This window comes from Gallinula chloropus, assembly GCF_964237585.1.
Source record: "Gallinula chloropus genome assembly, chromosome: Z".
Classification (NCBI taxonomy): Eukaryota; Metazoa; Chordata; class Aves; order Gruiformes; family Rallidae; genus Gallinula; species Gallinula chloropus.
In genome coordinates this window covers 68,743,442-68,765,381 of record NC_140089.1, presented here as the reverse complement: position 1 = coordinate 68,765,381, position 21,940 = coordinate 68,743,442, and the positions used below count along the sequence as shown (strand labels likewise).

The 21,940-nt window shown below is 40.1% G+C and overlaps 1 protein-coding gene across 1 annotated transcript in view; it reads left to right on the top strand.

The window, feature by feature from the left end:
- The window catches only part of RAB3C (RAB3C, member RAS oncogene family), a gene marked incomplete at both ends in the record, with an annotated part of 118,066 nt that overhangs the window by 89,828 nt on the left and 6,298 nt on the right, over positions 1-21,940 (top strand). The window contains one exon of the mRNA XM_084278243.1: positions 12,157-12,281. Within this exon, the coding sequence (XP_084134369.1) occupies positions 12,157-12,281 (125 nt within the window). The remainder of the gene's footprint in view (positions 1-12,156; positions 12,282-21,940) is intronic.

The following is a 21,940-nucleotide window of genomic DNA, read 5'->3' as shown; positions in this document are numbered from 1 at the left end:
AGTTTTAAATCTCATCTTCAAGTCCTTTACTAAAAAATTGTATTCATGCTTGCATATGTTGCTGACAGCTTCCACCATACTCCAGATTTCCTTTTAAATCTGGCGTCTGGGGTCAGGGAGAAGCACCAGACATTTGTTTTAAGAATTGCAATGGAGAACAAAATTAAAATGCATAACAGATAGGGCTTACAAGGGAAATAAACATACATATAGCCTGTTGATTAGTGAAGCAAGTAGCAGCACCGCTGAAATTCTGAATGAAAACACAACACTTACTTTTTTCTTTACAGCATTTTTCTTTATTTATTTTTAATCCTAGAAATAAAATCTGAAGTCTAATGCCTCCTATTGTCCCCTATGAGTCAGCAGAAAGGAACCTGCCGTTTACTGGTTTGAGTGTGAGTCAGCAAGACAATCCTGCCACCCTGTGCCAGGCAGGATGTTGACAGTGAAAATGCTTTTACTGTTCTCTTTGGCTCCTGGCAGCCTTCACAAAAAGAATTTTGGTCAGCAGTATCCCAAAAGCAAGGTGTGAACAGATTAATTAAGAAGTTACCTTCAGGACCTCAAAGTTGTTTCATTTTTTTTTTTGAAAAAAGGTACTGACGTTAAGGCAGCTGTCATTTTGCCAGTCCAGTTTCAGGCATCTGTGGAATAAAGGCAGAAGTGCAAGTGTTCAGATGAAAAATAGGCCACACATATTCTGACTCAAAATTTCAGATCTCAGATCTGTTTTGCTTGCCAGTGTATAACCACAGAAGGAAATTGCTTCCAGAGAGGTACTGATGCAAGGACATAATGGTGGAATCACATTTTTTATGCCTAGGGTTCAAGTACAGCTCTGAATGTTTCCTTTGCTCTGCTTCCAGAAGATACCAAGATAAGTAACTTTAAAGATGGGATGCTGATAGGCTTTATAACAGTTGTGGTATAAAATGTACTATTACATAAGTAACATATCTTTGATAATTTAGTAAAACAATGCCACATATGCTATCAGGAAGTAAAATGACTCCCACGATAGCCCTGACACATGGCCTGCAAGCTGGAGGAACCCTTAACAAGGATAGCCCATGATAATTTATCACAGGTGGTTTCAGTGACCTTGTAAGCTTTAAGCTTTTTCAGTTATAAAAATTAGCTTTGATTATTTTAACCCCTTCATTAAACATGAACACCAGCATTTCAGAACACAACAGTTTATGTGCATATGTGCCTGAGTTGTTTATGAAAGACTTTGCACAGAATGCCAGTAACCCAAAATGACCAAACAAGATCTAAGAGAAGAAATTGAATAATCTGTTTAAATTTGAAAACTAAAAACTAAAACAAATGAGAAAGCAAGATCCAAACCACTGAATCTGAGAAATGAGAGAAACTTGGAAGGCATTCTTGATGAATAATAGCCACAAATACACAACAATTTTCATAATGAGATATGACATTACAAAGTCAGGGTCACTCAAAAATTCCAGACAATTGTTTAATGCGACATTCCCTGAAATAGGGAAGTCTCATTGCCTGATGCTTGCCATATATTTTGCAGATATGAATCTGGATTTGCTATTTGAAAGTTAAAAAGGAAAAATAAATAAGTCTGTGTGGCCCAGCTAAATTATAGCTACAGAACTATCAGTGTTGTTACAAACCAGAAGAAATTGACTGGACCTGTGAAAACCTTGCTACTTCCAAAATGCCACTGCTGTGCAGGTGCTTTTTGGGTCTGAAGGCAAGAGGCTAATAGATAACTCCAGAGGTGCAAGAGAGGCCCTTGGTCAGAGCAGTGCAGTCTGGGGTTAAGGGACTGTTGTTGGTGCATTGAAGAGGGAAGTTGTAGATAGGAGCATGTAGGACCAAAAGGACTTGCTCAGCATCAGTACTGGTTACTTAACTACCTCTTTTTTTTCTTTTTTCTCTTTTTTTTTAATTATCAAAAGTACATCATTGTGAGAAAGACAAAGAGCAAATGTAAGGGCACATACATATGTGTTGGTATTTGTTGCCTGATATGTGTATACATATATAAATATGTATTTGAATACAATATGGCAAGCAAAAAATATAGTTTTAAGTCACAGCAAATTGCTCATTTCCTTAAAAGTGTAATATGTTCAAACAGATGCTGTAGTTGCTTTAATACTCCCTTATTTCACAGCTATGTTTTTCAAATACCAGAGTTAGGATCAGCTGTATTGATTAGGGTCATTACTCAGAGTTCCAGCGACAGTCTGTGCAATCAACATAAATTGGTGATTAACAGGATCATTTATTTGGAAGCATCTGGAACATGAAGCCATAGGGATAGTAAAAAGATGAACAAGGGCAGACTGTATTTTGCCTTTTATTCTTTCTATGAATATTATTTTTCCTGTAAGTACTTTTTCCCATTTCCTTTCAAACTGTAATTTTTTATGATTGTGTGCACTGTGCATGTGTAGTAGTACCTTTGAAGTATGATAATTTAATGGCGGGCTTCTCAGTGGGGAGAAAATTAAAACATACAGCCTTTTGTCTGTGTGGTGAGTTGCTAAATCACTTCCCACAGTATGACACAGCTTGCGGCATTATACATGACATAAAAACTCTTCATTAACATGTGTTGTTACTGTGTCCCACTGTGAAAAATGTGTTCTATTAGTTGGTCTGCTCATAAGTAAACCTTTTTGTAGGAGAGGATTTTGTACTCCCATGAATAAGAATTAAACATTGACATGTATTTTATATTGTTTATCATGATCAAAATACAAGGAAGTAGGTCAAAAGATCTCTCTGCCTTCAGTATCTAACATAGTATTTATTGCTTCTTCTCCCCTGTCCGTGTAAACATCTGTTCAACTTCTGTAAACCAAAAGGCTGGAAAATAAGTATATAATGCACATCACAAAAGGAAAGAAATGCAGTTGATTTTGATGGGGAGTTTACTGACTTTTATTAATTCTGCACACCTTCAGCGAAAGTCCACCTTGCCTAGGAGGAGTTCTTCAGCTTCTGTGTTGAGCGCACAGTCATCTGCCTCCATGGCAAAAGAAAAAAGCCCCCAGAGTGTGCAATGTCAGGGGGACATACTGTGTGTGGGACCTCACTCGTCCTAAGGCTGTCATAGACTTGCTGCCAGCTGTGTAAGTGCCAGCCAGAGTGCTGGCTGTGCCAGTGCGGGAAAACACTTCACCTGGAAGGCTTTTCTTCTGAAGAGATGGCCAGGTACCACAGGTACTAGGGAGGAGGGATACAGAGTATATTACACAGGGTTCCTGGGGGTTTTTTTTTTGGAGGGGTAGGGTTGGCTTTTTTTTTTTTCATACGTACTAAGTGCAGAATTGTGCTCCTGCTACACTGGTATTGGGCAGTAGTTTCATGGTATATTTGACAGGTGGGAAGAAAGCAGGATGCAGATTGTGCCAAAGATGCAAAAATTGAGGACATCTGCAACCTGATTAATACAGATTAAGTATGCTCTGTTGGCTTCCAGACCTGCATTATAACTCCAAGTAGAGGGATGTATGTAAGAATTACAGTTTGAACATCAATGTCTTTTGCCCAAAATATATATTGATTTGATATCATATACTGTTACCCAGTAGATTTTGAATGATGTCTTGACAACAGACACTCAGTACTCTTACTTGAAACAAAACTGTACAGAAAAGGTACCAAAGCTAATTCATGAACTATTATGAAAGTTATTTGTATATTACATTAAGAATTGGATGTAATCCAATAAAATATTCAGCAGAAGATTCTGGATGGGAAGGCACTTCCATGTGCAAAGTAAGAATAGAAATAAATGGCTGGTTACAAAGAAGGCAAATTCTGATTGATGAATTTCTGTGATGCCTGCTTCCCATCTTGGGTATGACACAGAGTCACATAGTTATCAATGTGATGTCAGTTCTTATTGCATTGCATTAAATGCAGACCCAGAGTGGACATTATTAGGTAAGCATACTTCCTCATTACAATTATGGTACTGGAATATCACTAACATACATAAAAATAAAGGTCATAAACAGATACTATCTGGTTTTACATCTGTAGCTGTTATCTTTTTTCTTTTTCTTTAGCTAAACTTTTTACAAAATGGTACGTCCTATTTCCTTGCATAATGTTATGAAAATATATATATTAAAAATTAGTTCAGTTTTATCCTCCAAAAGAACTGGTTTCATTTTGACTATTTTTAAAACCTGTCAAAACTGAAATGTGGCACATAGCTTTCTGAAAAAAAGTTATGGCCTCAGAAAGTTATAGTGGAGTCTTCTATTAAGGTAGCTTGCATGTTTTGTTCACTGGGAAAGGTAAATGTATTTTCCTTAAAGAAGGTGCAGTTCCTACCAGAACAATGAAAACCTCTGGGCAGTGTGCATTTTGACTAGCCTTCTGGCTGAAATGAAAGAGAAATTTGTTATTGTCACACCTGTCATGCAGCTTCTGCATCATCGATTTATCTTCCTCCAAGGGAAGGTTAAACACGTAGCCTTCCATTGCACAGTGTGCACTCTTTTTGACTCTGCACAAGGAAGATAAAGCCTGTCAGAAGGAAGTGGTGAGTCATTGGTATTCTTCTCATTTCTTCAGTATCAGCTTATTTCACAATCATAAGGCGTTTTTCAATTCATTAGCCTTTCAATCCAGACAGAAAACATAATACTGCATAAACAATAACTGACACATCAAAAACAGTTAGTCCTGGCCAACATTTATATATCCCAGTCTGTTGCAAGAGTAAAAGGTTTGGTATGTCCCATTTTTGCTATTATATGCGCTTCTCCCCAGATTCTTTTCCCTTGCTGCTTTTTGATACTGAGGGTGGAAGAAATTTATTTTGGTTATTTTGCCCCGTCTTTGCCCCACTCTACCAATGTTCAATACTCCCTTGTTGCTGGGATATCTTAGCCTATTCTCTGTCATGTAAGTGCTAGCAGTCAGCAGCTGCTGGTACCATCACTGAAGTTAAACATCGCAAAATCAGAGTACGTCATCTACCCTGAATAGAAGTGGAGATGCTAGGATGTCCACTAGATTTAAAGCTCTGATGAGAAGAACCAAGATGCAACTTCCCTATTCCTGTTACGGGTTCATCTACCACAGCTTTCTTTTTTCATAATTATTTCCTTTAGTGATCAATTTTCTTGGTTTTCACTAATAGCATCAATTATTACAAAGTGGTTCATGAATCCATGAGGTAAAAGACTTTGTATTAGCCATAATCATTGAGCTTTTAGGGTCCTCAGCTGGAGCATGTGAAGGATAAAATTAGCCACAAGAGTTGAGAGTTGTAGATATCCAGATCTTCCTTATCAGTAAGGGACGAAGCTGTTTCTCAAAGCTAGTTCTGTTTCTTGCCACTGTGTATGCCCCCAGCTGCTCATCAGTTCACGTGAATTCTGGTATATGTAAGGACCTTTTTCATTATTATTACTCAGGTTGTTACTTATTATTTCTAGTATATTCCTACTATGCCAATTGATAACCATGGCCATGAAAAGTCTAGTATTCAAGTACTCCAGAACTCTTCTGTCCTGTTTTTTCTCAGACTACTTCAATTTTTTAACCTTGGTACTGTCCTGGCTTCCTGTGGAAATTCACTCTATTCTAGCCAAACCAAGCATACTTCAAAATCCTAATCAGAAAGTTGAGTTGGGATTTTTGGTTGGTACGTTTATACATTTTTGATGGTGTGTCTCCCACTGACCGTGGATTATTTACTGAAGAACAGATGGAAAGCCTTAGGCTGTCTCTCTCCCAGCCCTCCCTGTGGCTGGGTCTGAGCACCAAGTGCAAAGCAGCTGGTACAGAGCCAGCTTCCCAATGGCCACCAAGACCGAGTATTGCAATCATTTAACATACTGTATAGAATTATCCTATATAGGCCCCATCTCCATCATATCCTTAAGATGGGTGGCATAGAGAGAGGAGATGGGAAAACTCCAAGATACAGACAGCTTTCTAAAGGCGTATAACCTATTGGAACTGGTAGTAATAACAAGGGTTTAGTAGACATAAAGGAGGGCATAGGGAAAGGTATGGAGTATATGGTATGCACTGCAGTATAGAAGGCACTTGATGATATGTGTGAGACTTCATACTGGAATGATGAGGAAAAGATGGCCTGAATGGGGACCGTACCAGAGCTCTTCATAAATAAGGAGGGTGGGAAAGCTCTCCTGACTCAATGCTGTTCCTTAAAGAGATTGCAAAGGCAGAGCTTCTCAGTCTCTGTCAGTGGTTGAAAAGGGCAATGCCATACTTTCCCAGATAACAGAATGGGGGCTGGAAGAATGGGAGGAAAGATACCCTCCATTGACTCAATTACAGAAGGAGAATCATGTCTCCTGAAAATGCTGGAAAGCAAGCAAACCTTTCTGCTCAGAGGTAGGCAGTAATTTGGCACGCTCACTTCTAAATAGAAGTTCAAGTAGGGGCACCGAATGTTTTTGGACACGCCTCCAAACTCATACCTACTTCTCTGATACTCTTCCTAACTGAATATTAATTAAACTGAGGAAGTTTTAGAATAGATAACCTGAACTCCACCCCAGATCCCATCACTTGACAGTGACACCTACTAGTTCAGGTAATGCACTTTGGAGACACCATACTGTAGATAGATATGGCAGAATTTTAAGAATCAGATCAATGAACTCCACAGTAACTTCGAAAAGTAAAATGTTTTTGTAGATGTTTTGCTAATTTGTTTGTGGTTGGGCAGGGATTTTTCTTTGGGTTTTTTGTCTTCTTTGTTTTCCTGGCAAGATGATGCACTTCATTCAGTTAATTGCATACTCCTTTGAAACAAGAATATCAGAAGTACATGATGTTCCCTGAACTTGCTGGAATAAACATTGTACATGGGCCCCTCTGGAGCATTTTCATTAGGGTGCTTCTCTGATGTCAGTGGAAGTATCTTACTACATAATTCATCTAAAAAACTAATAGAAATCAGCCCCGCTAGGGATGGCAGTCATCCTTGGAGGGCTCTAGTTCCAAACAGTGGTGTATAGATCATGACTGTCTCTAAAAGTTCATATTCCTGACACATTTATTATATGGGTATATCTTTATTGAATATATTTTTTGCTATCCTGCAGTATGTGGGTGAGAATATGCTAGAGACTATTACAGGTTAGACTGATGTTTGTTGAGTAAACCCACAGGTATGCCAGTCAGTGGGTGCAACATGAAATGGATGGAGTACGAAAAGCAGTAGGTTTGTATTCTCCAGGGTACAATTCTGTGTTACCCAGGTGTAGTTTGGTTAAGTGTGAACTCTTAGGGGTAAATATGTCACACTGGATCTGCACCTTGAGAGAGGTGAGGCTGCTGTGGCTCCATGCTCCAGGTCTAACCAGTAGTGAAGCTGAAGATGTTTTCCCAGCTGGCAAGTGCACACAACACACCCATATGCAACACATATATATTGATGTGGCCAGCCATGCAGATCACAGGTACCAACACAGAGCATTCCTACTGACACAGACAGCACCAACCACCAGATCCTGCTCCCCTCCTTGACAGAGCAGCATGGAGGTCAACTAGAGACACTATATATCTGTGTAGTATGGTTCCCTGCATCAGCTCAGCTCATATACTCAGTCTGCCTGGATCCCAGTCTCCTCAGTTGCTGGCACCTGGATGTACAAGCCTCTAGTGTTGATGTATGGTGAAGGGTTTCATGCTTGGACAGTGGGACTGGAGCTCTTCTGGGACAGCCCTGTAAGGGGGCCAGATGTGGTGTCTCTACTTTTGAGTCCTTAATTTAGTTGTCACCTGATTTTGTGCCCCTGTGTTCTTCTGGAGTTGCAGATGAAGGCCTTAAGACAAGCTCCTGCAATAGGCCTGTAAGCAGCCTGGGCCAGGATCTTATTTGGGCTCTCCCACCTGCCATCATCTCTCTGCTCTCTTCTGTGGAGCAGTTTTTATCCCATAATTTTATGTGAACAGGCTATTTTGCACAACAATAACATCACAGCAGTGCTCCCATATACTTACATGCTAGCTACCTTGGCTTCCAGCATCCCAAGTTCCTCAGCCATGTGGGGCTGCATATTTCTGAACCCCGCTCCACCATGCAGTGCAATACACTTAAGTGCCCACACAAGCACACACAGGCACCCCACCATTGTTCCTTGAACAATTATTTGAAGTTCTTGCATGTTCAGTGGTGCTGTCACAGTGCTGCATTGAGGCTAGTCTCCTGCTTCTTTGGAAGTTTTGTGCTTTCATGGTTGGTTTTAGTCTTCGTGCTAGAACCAAGTTCTTTATTAAATTGATTTTTTTATAGACCTCAAGCAGAGACTTATCTGAGAATAGACTTAGCCTTTTGATATTCTCCCAAAAGATAATGAGCTGCAACATGGACCTTTTACCTGCGGCCTGCTCTTTGTCATGAAGCAGCATTTCACTATGCTTGGTTATAACCAGAACTGACATTTAATTTTTTTGGCAGACTTGGAGGGGTGTAGTGCTTGATAATAATGCCTTTGGCCTTTATAATGGTGTGTTCACCTTTTTAAGTGTTGTAATACTCACTTTGAAACCTATGTGCTTATGAAAGATGAAGTAACCGTGGCTAGTTTTGCCTAGGTAACACTGGTTTTATTCTCTCTTTTAGTAAATGACAGTGTTAGGAGTGACAGCAATAAAAAACCTTCATTATACCCTTTTGAACTAAAAGGCACAATTTTCAGAAGATTGTTTTATGAACTAAGTTTTAGAAGATATTTCCTAGGAGCAGAACTAGGTAGCACAATAATAGGGAAGCAGGGTACATAAGCATATTTGTCAGTGTGAACTATTTAACTTTGCCTTTCCTTTAGGGTTCATTTGAAACACAGTAGGAGTTTTGTGTTCAAACAAGCAAACAAACAAACAGTGAAACTCACCAACAATGTTTTGGACATTTCTTTCACATAGTATTTCATTCCAAAGAAAAAAAGTCTTGTAATATTGTTGGCAGTCTTCTGTCATAAAAGTCAAAACCCCTTTGGACATTTATTGATGTAACTTTACAGTACTTTAAACCAGTAGTAGAAAATAAAGCAGTGTTTTAAGATGAGCAAATAGCATTGCTTTAGTTAGCATTCAGCAAGTGCTCTTTTCTGACAAGAAATATGGCAGAATTGCAGTACTGGGAGAACACGCCTTGTGTTGAGCACTGAAAGTAATGGATCATTGAACACTTGCATTAATCTGCCCCTCTGGTGTCTATGCATTATAAAAATTCAAGCATGTTGCAGATTGCCTGCCTGCCATACAACTAGAGTGTGAAAGATTTACAGGTAAGTTACTGTTGACATAGACCACGTCACTGAGACTGAACATAAATTGCTGTATTCAGCTTACTGCAAACATCAGCTTTGCCTTTTCATGTCTTCAATCGTCCCCAGCCTAAAGTTCTTTACAAGGACAGTGGTTTGTGTTTTGGATTAATCAGAAGTCTCGGTCATTTGAAATGTCATGTATGTAAGGAATAGCAAAATCTCTTTTTTAAATGACCTGTATGTTGACTTTTGTGGAGAATGTAGTAGAAGCCATCAGTGGAAATGTATGTCGAAAAGAAAACATAACAGTGATAAGCCTATTATATTCTTTGAATTCAAGCTCCTGCTAATGTGGTGTTGGGTAAGGATACATTTCACTGATTTTCAGAATCAGTTGCATTTGCATTTTGCAAAACATAAGCCTTTGGAATTTGCTATCAAGGACAAGGTCTCTTCTCTTCTTGCTTAAAAATTCTTTATAACTAGAAGATAGAGACATAAGCAAACAAGATTTTAAAACTCTGAGAATAAGTTGGTTTGGGAATGAAAACCATTTGAAGATACAGGCTCATAGTTCATAAAATGAAAAATCACCTCTGGCTACAGTAAAATGAAGGAGGTTACATTATTAATTAAACAAACTGGTGTAAGTCTCTGGAGCAAAAGTCTGCAAAATAACACTGAATTAATTCTCTTTACATTGCTATGATGATATTTCTCTAGGTTGTTTTTTTTCATTTATCACTTTCTTGTATTTCACCTTTGCAAAATGCATTAGTAATTCCTTCCATAAAGCTTAATATTTTACTAAATATTTTGCTTTTCAAACATCTTCAGTTTCCTGGTGACATAAGGGGAACAAATTGACCCCCAATTCCTAACTGTTCAGAGCTAAGCTCTTTTAGGGCCCTTAATGGACTAACATCCTCTGGTGTTTGAGCTACTAGAATTTGCAGAGTTGCTATGGTGACAAAAGTATTTCTGGTTAAAAATAAAATAATCCTATTTTTCTTAAGTACAAATTGCAGAAGAACTCAGCATTGTTCTTAAAGAACATTTCTGCCAAAATGAATTCACAGTGCCCCCCCTTTTTTTTTTCCCTGAACAATTGCATCTTTAGTTAAATTTAAGTGTACAGGGAAGTCTGACATCTACTTTGGTCACAGTACCTTGTGATCGCCTACACAAATTGCTATAAAATAGATTTTAAATAGTACAGTGTCCCTTTCTTGAAAGAAAGATCAGTGCAGGCCCAAAGGAATAATCTGCAGCACAAAATGCCTGGGGCTTGCTTCAGATTCTTTTTGGTCATCCTGATGAAGTAAAACAAGACTCAAAGCAGCATGATCCTTCCCCTTAAATTCCTCTGCCCAGCATGGTAAACCCATCACACATGGCTTAAAGGAGCTTTCACTTATGCAGTGGGTTTTAGGCCTGTGGTCATTGGACCCAGGGTTACAAAGATAGCTGTAGCAGTTTTTGCCCATGTCCATCCCTTTGGCCTTGCAATGAGTGAAACTAGATGGGGAGGTTTCAGCCATTTTGTGTCTTTCTCTAGAAATGGTTGTCAGACTACATCATGGTCAATTTTCTGCATGAAGCATTTTGCGGACAGGGAACTGAGTATGTAGACTTAACACATGTCTTATGAGAAGGGCTAACTAGTGAATTTAGTACTCATGCAGACCATCTTTGAAAATACTTAGGTGACAGCTTTTTGAACCTATTTCATCTTCACTTGCAGAGGCTTAGGGGCCCTGATACACAACAGGATTCCCTTCCAGGATGTGATCTCCTTATTGCATAGCTAAGCAGCTTAGTTTCTATTCCAGTGGATTTTCCCTAAGCACCCTGTATTGTCCCAGAGGAAAGAGAGAGGGACATGCTCTCCGCTGATCATGCGGGGACAGAAGAGATACTGATATTCTACCAAGCACTTGACTCAGAGCCTAAAGCTAGACACAGTCACAAACCCAAGGCAAAGGGAAATGCTTAGAGTAAGCCAGATGCACACTGCACTACCTTCAAGGGCAGGTCCTTGGAAGGTCGAAGCATCACTCCTGTCTGAGACTGGAGTCAGGATGTGAAGCTACAGACCAGGTATGGTTATTAGCAGAGTGGTGGTAGTCAGTGGCTGGGAGGTGCTATAAGTGTGCTCCAACATTGTCCATTAGCTGCATTGTATTCAGACTGCAGAAGAGAGTTTTATAGGTTAAACTATTTTACCACCAACACTCAAGGTCACATGATGTTTCAAGGCCTGAGATACTCCAGTTCAGCTGTAGAAATGGTTAGGCTAACATAATTTAAATGGCAGGTAAATTAATATTCAGATTCAGCCCTGTATGGATTAATCGCAGTGTAAACACTGTGGTCATCCTGGTAAGTCAAAAACCAATAGTGGAACATGCTGGAGAAAAGGAACAGGAGGAAGACAGAATGGCTTTGAGATTTTGCCAATAAAATTACATCATGGTTTTCAAAAGTGAAATATTTTAAAAAGGAATAATCTGTTGATTTTGTTTCAAAGATCTGGGTTTAGACAATTAGGTTTCTATTAAAAGGTGAAAGTATTTTTAATTGTGTAGGAGAAAGTGTTATTTCTTCTTCCTAAAAATATAGGAAGAATGTTGGTGGGAGGAGAAAATATGGAAAGACCATCTTGCTTCAACAAGAAAAAGCGAAACCTGTGTTGGTATTATTCCTGTAACAATAATTCTTGACAGTTAATTCTTAGTTTATTTGAAATCCAGAATTAAACAGAATCATGTTACCCTAGATGTCAAAATTATTATTGCCTTTTTTGTCCTGTTACAGTTTGGTTCAAAATTTATTTAAAGGAATTTGCTTTGCTTTGACTTCTCTTTCTCTCCTCTCTCTGTGTCTCTCTTTTAAGGTCAACTCAAATCAAAACATACTCTTGGGATAATGCCCAGGTTATTTTGGTCGGTAACAAATGTGACATGGAGGATGAACGGGTAATCTTCACTGAGAGAGGCAAACACTTAGCAGAGCAACTTGGTAAGAAAAAAAAATTACTCTTTATGATTGCATGGGGGAACGCACACAGTAATGCCATTGCTATGATACTTGTAATTAAGTCTTTATGAAACATTCACTGTAAGGGAGTAGTCATACCCTTTTGTTTCTGCAGGCTGAGGTCTGAACTGTCCTTCTTGACATCACTAATACTGTAACATCATTAGAATGGACATGTGTCCAGGGATGACCTTTTGCAGAGCTGTGATATGTCTGTCATCTGAAAGTGTCCACAAGACTTGCACTGACTTGGAGACTGTCTTGGGCTAAAGACATATCTGATAAAACTTTCCTTATGCTGCTTTTCAGATAGGAAATGCACGTGGGGTTTTTTGACAAGCAGCAAGAGTAGGTGTATGTCTGTATGTATACAGTATGTTTAGGTAATTATAGTTATAGGCACATGTGTCCTAGCCAATGAAAAATTTAACAAAAAACACCAACAAACCAGCAAACAAAAAATGAAGAGAGGGGAGACTGAAAAACAGCTTACTCAAAATGTGAAGTAGACCTTTTTGCAAGTTGAGAGTTTTTGGGTTATGATTTCCAATACCAATAATTCAAAACAGAGATCTGACAATGTCAAACTCCCACTGCTATGAGTTACTCACTGCACGTTTTCACAAGTGTAAATAGCATGAACATCTATTTCATGAAGTCTCCCACTAGGAGGCAAATGTTGATCACACAGGAAATAAAGAGCTGTAAACATCTCTGTTCTCTCTGAGTTCACAGTGGCCAAACTGTGATGGAAAATCTCCAGAGCATCTTCCCAATACTACTACCTGGCCTGTTTTTTCCTTCAAATTTGCTGATCTCTGGAAAGCAGGCTCAGCAGGTGTGCAAATCAAATCCTGGCATCTCTGTAGGTCAATTTCTGTGCTGTACTGGGCATGGATTTGTCATTATTTTTAAAACTGTGGTTAAGGCTCATTCTGGTGAACATGTGTGCAACTAAGATCTCCTTGGCACTATTCCTATATAGGTGTGTAGGGGAAAGGGTGTTGCAACAGTAACTGCATGGGAAACAGAGAAAGATTATGACATTTCAGGGTGTAATACCTGTGGCTGGATCTAATCCTATGCTGGTGGTTCTTAATTTATGTATATTCATAGCTTGCTGACCATACTTTTTCTAGTTGTGCAGTTGTTTCTCCTGTTAAGTAATTTCATCAGAATAACATATCTTCCTATCACATCTGTCTAAATAAGTATTACCTATGTGCAAAAGAACAAGCACACCTCAAAGTTAAAAATTACCATGAATTTGTCCTTTAAAGGTGACAGAAAATATTTAACATCAGGGTATGTCCAGAAAAAATGCCAACATTTATGAAGAACTTAGTTTCTAAAACTGGTTGCCACAAAACTAAAATAGTTACCATTGCACGAGCTTTAACAAAGGTTTGCAGAAATACCTGTCACATTATGTATATTTCTATACTCTTTTCTTTGTTTTGTCAGTATTTCTAATATTTATTCATTGAATAGGAATGAGGAATATGCATTCAATGAAGAAAGAGAATAAAAAAATGTATCTATACTTTTATCCCAAATTTGGGACTAAAATGTCTGGTAATAAGCATAAATTGGCAATGTGGAGTGTAAAGATTTTTGTTTGTTTTTAAGTCACATGACTACCCTTAATTTCTATCCCTCAAACTATTTTTCTATACAAAGAGTAATGTAATAAATTGACAAGGAATCCCTAAGGTCATGAATTTAACAAGACAAGAAGGAACTTTGCATGTTATACAGTCAAGAATCCTTGTCTGTAATAACCGATGATTTAAAAAAAAGAGTAATGAGAGAGATATCAAAACTCATGTTTCAGGCTTTAAAGCAAACTCCTGGGATTTAGAATTCAATCTTTATGGAAGCAGATTATCCTCTATTCCCAACTTTATCTGTTCTGGGGTTTTCCTTTCTCAAATATATGTCCCAAGGCTCTCTCAAAGGCAGATTATTGTGTGGGATAAATTGTAGCTCTGATCCAGTATGTCATTTTCTGTACTCAGACTGTACACAAAAATGTTTATATGTTCCCTGTACAGCTGCAATAATTTCATAAATCTGCTCAGAGATTGTTGGAGGTGGTGTCAGGAAAAGCAGAATGAGTTTCCCTGAAGTGCTCTGGCCATGTTGACCAGTTGACAGGGCATGAGCTGTGTCAAACACTTAGGACTTTCTTTTCTTTCTCTGTGGGCAAGTTTTAAAAATAACAATATAAATTTTGGTGTCCAGCAAGACGTTTTAAGACTGTGGGTCCTTTGAATGTCATGGTCTGCAACAGTTATTACAGCCACAATTACAAGCCAGCGCAACACATGAGTCCTGCAGGAAGAACATGCTGTGAAACGCTCTGTTCTCAAGCGTGGTTTTACTTTCAGCCCTGGCTTATTTGAAGTCTTTGAGAAAATGGTTTATTTGAAGTTTTTGAGAAAATGGATACATTTTGGGCCGGGTTTTCAAAAGGTCAAAAAGAACAGTGGGCATGTAGCCCTCCGGGAAAGTTTCCTCTTGAGAATGGCGTTACTGGAAAATCATGCCTCTTTTGTGGCTGCTGACCTCTTTGAAAAGTGTGGCCTTCAATTTTATTAATCAGGCATGATCAATCATTTCTTTAAATCTTCCTGATGGCTTATTTCTCCAGTCTAACCCGAACAAGCGGTTTTGGTCAACCAGCAGCAGGGCTTGTTACCTGCAAAGGTCTGGTTAAACTAGTCAAGTATCCTGTTGGCAGCTCTGAGTACCTCTCTCATAACACTAACAGGAGTTTACAAAATGGAGAAGGCATGGTTAAGGAAACCGGTTCTGACCTTGAAGGGAAATTAACAGAATGTTTATGAAAACAGAATTAATCTCATTTCCATTTCAGACATTTTTCAAGCTTGTTTTTAATAACACAGAGCATGACTCTGGCGGTATCACCACCGATCATGGCTGCAAGCAACACACTACCTTACCTATGGTCACAGCCAGAACTAAGTGTTTCTGAAAGGTATAAAAGGGGAGACATACTGTGATACTTTCCCAGACTGTGGCAAATTGCATTTCTGGGTGTCATGAACCAAAGGCAGTATCTTTACATTCAATATTCCTTTCAGAACTTTTTTCCAAGGACTTCTTTAATCATGTCTTTGGAACCATATAAAATCTTACCATCCACAACATCCTTCAAATATGTGCAGTTTATCTGAGTTATCCACTTCTGATTTTAATTGGCCACTTGCTAGTTTTACGTCATGTTTCTTCACTATTATATTCTGAGAAACAGCAAACAATTGTTTGCTGTTGCCTGCTTTGCAACACCATTGGTTTCAAGACCTCCATCATACCTCTCCTTTTTCTCCAGGCTAAAATTCCTGAATTATTTCATCATTCCGGACACAAAGACTATCTCACACCTTAGACATTCCTTATCACTCTATTCAGTACTTTCTGTAAGCAGTACATCTTAGAATCACAGAACATCCTGAGTTGGAAGGGACCCATAAGGATCGTCAAGTCCAACTCCTGGCTCCACACAGGGCCAGCCAAGTCAGAGCATGTGACTGAGCACATCATCCAGACGCTGCTTGAGCTCAGTCAAACTCAGTGCTGTGACCACTTCCCTAGGGAGCCTGTTCCAGTGCCTGAACATCCTCTTAGTAAAGAACCTCTTCCTATTATCCAGCGTAAACCTCCCCTGTCACAGCTTCATAACTTTCCCTTGGGTTCTATCACTGGTCACCAAAGAGAGGAGAGGGGCGCCTGCCCCTTCGCTCCCCCTTGTCAGGAGGCCATAGACCACATCATTTTTTTTAACATATAAGCATCATTGAAAGAGTAATGTTAGAATGAGGTGAAAACAGACAGGATGAAATAAATCTAGTTGAATCATGTAACTACCTCACAGAGATATCATACCAAGAAAACACAAAAACATGACAAACCAGCCTTAGAGAGGATCAATCAATGTAATGTTAATAATGGGATGGTAATCACACCAAACATTTAAACATACATCACTCATCACTACAAAAACAGCATGTAGAACATAATGCTTATGATGTTTTGTCTCTTTGTGAATACTTACTCAAGCACTACACACACTGGCTACCAAGTGAAACCCCACTATAGCTTGCTTACATGCTTTAAAGCATTTTTTGTGAAAGAGGCTTGTAATTTCTTGCAAGCAAAATGCACACACGATCGCCAGCTGCGTTACTCATACAGCTTTTCTGACACGCTAATCTCATGCATCTCAGCTGAATTCAAAGGTTCGTATGTTCATAAAAGTTCGGTGTCACTTGTCAGAACAGAAGTAAAAAGAATGACTCACAGGTGGCATGAATTTCTTGGTTCCTTTTATTCATAGTCTGTGTGATACGTTGTGATCTGCATTCTGGCAAAGGATGTGCCAGCTGAGGTGTGCACAGGGCTTTGAATAGTCTCTGAGTAACTGCACACGCAGACAGACAGTTGCATATGCTGTTTGACATACAGTCTCCATTTATTTTTAGCATTTGGCTGTGTGTGCAAACTGGATGCATAATTTTATATGTGTTCTTCCGTTGGTGATGTGCTCCTGTACAACTATTTGTGTGCTAGAAATGATTTCAGCACTCATCATTTTTTAATAGCAAGCACTGCCATTGCAGAGTGTGTTCTATCCATCCCCTAAGGTTGCTGCAAAAGTACCATCCTGCCTTAGGTCCAGACCATGCCTGTTGTGCTTATGCCCCACCAGCTAATAAGGGGATACTGTCTGTCCCAAATGTCTGGCCACATTTCCTATAAGGTCTTGTTGTCCTACCCCACCTTTTCAGCTCAGGTTAGTTAAGGCTCTGAGAAATGGAGCTGCTATTCCATAGAAATGTTGGTTGGAAGGGACCTCTGGTGATCATCTAGTGTGATGTCCCACTAAAATCCACCTCTGGCTCTATGTTCTATCCAGCAGTTTTCAGGGCAGTGTCCTTCCCATCAGATTTTCTGTGCCTCCGCATTTCATACTCTCTGCCACCCAGGGTTACCTGTGGTTGCAGGCACCTAGCACATCTGAACATGTCTCAGGGTACACTCACCTGCTTTCTAAATGTATCCTGGCACACTGTTTTTCTCAGAGGCTAACCACCAATGTCAGAAAACAAAACAGGCCCTTTCTGTGTGAGATCTCACACTCCCTTCTGCAAGAGCTGGCAGAAGCCAACCCTCATGCTGCATTCAGAGCACTTGCAAAGGGCTCTGGATGCCATGTGTCCTTGCATCAGTAGTGCCCAGGACTTCAATGTGTGCCTGCATCAGCCTTGCTGTGGGCTTCAACATGTCCCTGAATCAGTAGTGCCCAGGGCTTCAGTGTACCTCCACAGCTTGTCACTCAGTTTACTCCTCAGATTTTAACATATACTTGATTTTGCCCTTCTCCATCTTTTCTCACTTCTTTTGAGTAATTTCCACCTTAAAGTCTTTATTTTCAGCATTTTCTTCATTTTCTTTCTTTTGGTCTCTTTATTCACAGTGCTTTGAAAATAAATTCCACCAAAAAAATGAGAAAAAGATTTCTTACTTCAAACCAAAATCAGACTGCCTTGCCTATTTTCCTTTCATTTTGCTCTTGGCTCAGCCTTGTACGTACGTAATGGCTGTGCTCGGCTGTCCCTAGAGAACCAGTTCAGGACTGATCAGATTTCTTGGAATTAAACCCATCTAGCACCCCAGCAAGACTGAAAGCAAGAGTCTTTGTCCATGTCTTGTGCTTATACGGAGTGCAGTCCTGCACCCAGCGCTTCCGTGTGATCTGACCAAGCCTGCAAGAGCAGACCTGCTGCAAGATGGGGCAGGAACATGAGCGGTTTCCTAATCCTGCCAAGGCTGGAGTACAGGACAGCAGCTCCCCAGTGTCAGGACTGGAGTGAACCTTCACTTGCCTTGGGGAAGGTGGGGTATAAGCCCTGCGGGGGGTAGTGTGTGCATTCAGCATCTGTGAGTTTAGGCAGCGACTGAAGAGACATTTTTAGGGCTGTAATTATTTTGGCATCTAAATCAGGAACCAAGTGGGACTTGGCACCTCAGCACACAGCTTGCTAGAACAGCAAGTTCTGTTTTGCCTCTATGGCTGGAAGCTGTGGTGCAGACGGCAGGGTCACCAGCAGCTTCGAGAGCACAGACATATGGCTGCGTCTAACTTTGCATTAAAAATGAAAATAATTGGGTTGTGCAGGAACATGCCTGTTCATAGTTCCACCCTTCACTGCTTTTTAGCTCTTTTTAAAGGGCAAGTGTTGGTGCCAGAGAAAGGAGACAGGCTGACAGTGCTGACAAACACCGCGGTCTTCTGTTTGGTTACAACAGGCACAGGGTATTGGCAGAGCAATTAAAGGTTCCTGTCCCCAGGATGGTTCAGAACAGGGAGGAAATGCCAACCTGCCATTGCTGTCACACCCCCGGAGCTGTGTTTCAGGAAAGTTACTTAATGGCAATGAGAAGCAAGGGGTTTTGTTTGCCCAACAAACGTCTCATATAAACAAACAAACAAAAAAAATCTTTCTTTGCCAGGAATATCATTTATTGTTCAAATGCACTCATTCAAAACCTATCTGGAAGCCACAATCAAAACCACTAAAACTGGAATTTATACGGAGAGCTTTCTTTTCTGAAAGACTGAAGAGGAAAGTGTTTGCTAGAGCATTGCAAGTAACTGCCCCTCAAGCATGTCCATTCTGTCACAGCTGAGAGTACCCCTTTAGATATATATATTTTTTTAATCTTGCCACCATAAAGTTTGGATAGATATTTCAGCAATTTTGTTAACAGTCTTTACACTAGCTCTATCCAGAATGATGCTACAGCACTGCTCTTTGCTGAGGTAATATTAGCTAACTCCTATTTAGGGACCTAATGTTGTTTTAATACTTTTCATAGCATAGTCCAGCCCTTGTTTGGACAGGAGAGGTCCCATCCAGACTGCCCACAAAGCAGAGCACAGTATAACCAGATCTGCAACCACAGTAGCAAGTGTCAGAGATACTTTGAAGAACAGCAATGGTCACCAGATTCCTTCAGGGCAGTTTCCTGGGCGAGATGATCTTTGCAATTATGCCACGTCTGTCTATCTCTTTGAGAGACAGGTGGAGGTTTACACTGGTGTATTACATAGGGAGCAGCTTCCTGCAGCCACTTCTTGCTCTGACATTGCAGGCTCCTACTACTCCTCCTCAAAAAACTATATTAGACAGGGAGCAACACTAAGGATCACAATTTAAGCTTGTCTTTAAGGAAGGATAGTTATTGCAGCTATGCAGCCTTGAGGACATCTGTTATAACATCGGGGCAGTAAATAAAATTGTCTTGATTGTGGATAAACACTCTGAAAACAGATCTTCCTCATCAGCTGGTGAAGCATTAACTTAGCTCTTGTCTGTCGGTGGAATTGAGGTTAAAATTTGCTAGCAAGTGTGTCCTCTTGATGTGTTTCCTCAGGAAGATGAGAGGGTACAGAATGTTCTTCCCTTTGCGTATGGCTCTCCTTTCTGTTTTTTTCTCCTTCCATATTTTTCGAAAGCAGACATAAACAAGTGCTAATGAGCATTGATGAAGAAGCCGTGGCAGTGCTGGGACAAGTGTGAGGCAGAGAGGAAGCAAAGTCAGTAATTCAGGCTGTTTATGTGTTCCAGGGAAGCTATCTAAACTGCTCTGCGTGCATTGTTGCCCACCAGGTGAACAACAGCATCATGCTGGTGTCCTGGCTGGCCCTGGCTGCTGTAGTGCTCTGCAGGGGATGCTGAGAGCTTGCCAACGTTCTTCTAGTCAGTACCATTAGTGAAAAGGTAGATAAGGGAGACAGTGTTAAGAACAGCAAAAGGAAAATTGAAATAAACATGAAAGAGGCTTTTAAATTAGAAATGCTTGATGCATGTTCCACACACATTGTTCATATGTTGTCAGTGCTTTGATATTTTTTATTTTCTCAGTTTCAGCTCTGTTCTGCCTTACCTACCCACTTGCCACTAGGACACAGTCATATCTTTGCAGTCTCTGCCCAGTCACATTGACATCAGGAGTACAGATCATCAGGGATGGTGGGAACTTGGTGTTCTTTAAGATCAGCTGCCCTGAGCATCACAAGAACTGCCTCGCATTCAGCCTTGTACTCACATGGAAAATGTTTTCTTTCCATTAATAATGAGCAGTGGGAAAAAAACATGAAGAAATATCAAAAGGTATAGCTCTGAGACCCTCATACACAGGCATTTTAGACTCTTAGGGTCTCTAAGCACTATTAGTAAAGTAATTACAAAATGAGTCAGGAGGAGAGGTTATGGGCAAAAAGGTCTACAGAATATTCCATAACAATCCAAATTGAGGTATTTAGGGAAAATGCTCCCTATCTTTTTGAAACTGTTCCAATGAAAGAGTCTCTGTCAAACAAACAAACAAAGAAAAAAAGAAACACAACTGTATAATATATTGGGATATTTTGGATAAGGTAACACTGGTATGAGAAACTGAATCCCCTCACAGAGCAGTCAGCTGCTGGCCAGATGGCAACAGGACCCTCTGTCATAAGGTCTTTGCAATGTTGTCTTCAGCTGCATCAGATGAAGCCCTCTGAAGTCTTGCACTGCAGAATTCTTGTAACCCCATTGCTGCTAGTGCCCGCCACATACCATGATTTGCCCTGATTACTTTAGGCTCTGTACAAAGCTTAACTTTCTTAACTGGCTTCAAAAGACTGTTCTGTGTGAGCATTTCCACACCTGTAGAACAGTTTCCACAGATCACCTACAAGTGTCCTACATATGTGCAGTTACATCCTTCCTACAGCAGGCACTGCCTGGGGAGAACCCCATTTTCTACTTCGGATGCTCATCGGCACCTTTAAGCATATAAGTGGTTCCTGCCAGCTGGCCTGTGCACAGCAGGGGCTGCTTGGGAATTTGAAGAACTGTCCAAAATTTTAATCTGCACAGTTTCTGTACAGAGTTGTGGAGCTGTTACCTTCTCACAGGTCAGTGCACTGTCTCATCTATGCAGGGTGGAGGTGGGAAGGTCACAGATCACTCAGGCAATTAATGAGTAAGTGGATGGGATGTGTATACAGGCATAGCCTGATACCCAGCTATACCACTACAGAGATTACACTTTTCTTCTTATATCAACATTATAACTGAAGTTCCATAGATGTCACCATAGCTACAGTGTCTATTGTTTAAATAGATACATTTGTGCTTGAACACTTAGTAAACCTCTACCTTATCTGGAGAACTGGTGCCTCTAAGTTTTTCATCTGTCCTTATGAAGAATATCCTCACCATGGTAGCAGGCCTGTTTTCTTCATCGTGCCCATACTACAGTATTTCTTGGGTTCCTCTCTTCTTTGGGACTCTTTTCCTTTCGGTATTTCTCTGTCCAGATCTCTTACCTACCTGTCATATCTGACACTCTGTGATCATCTCATGTGCCAGTTTGTGGCTGGATGCCGGTATTCACCAAGCTGCTCTATCACTCCACTCTTCAACAGGGAAAGGATGGGAGGAAAAATAAGATGGAAAAAAACCTCAACCAAACTCAGACTTGTGGGATGAGATAAAGGCAGTTGAGTAAAGTAAAATCTAAAGATCATGCACAGGAGCAAAGAAAAAGCAAAAGACTTTTGCTCT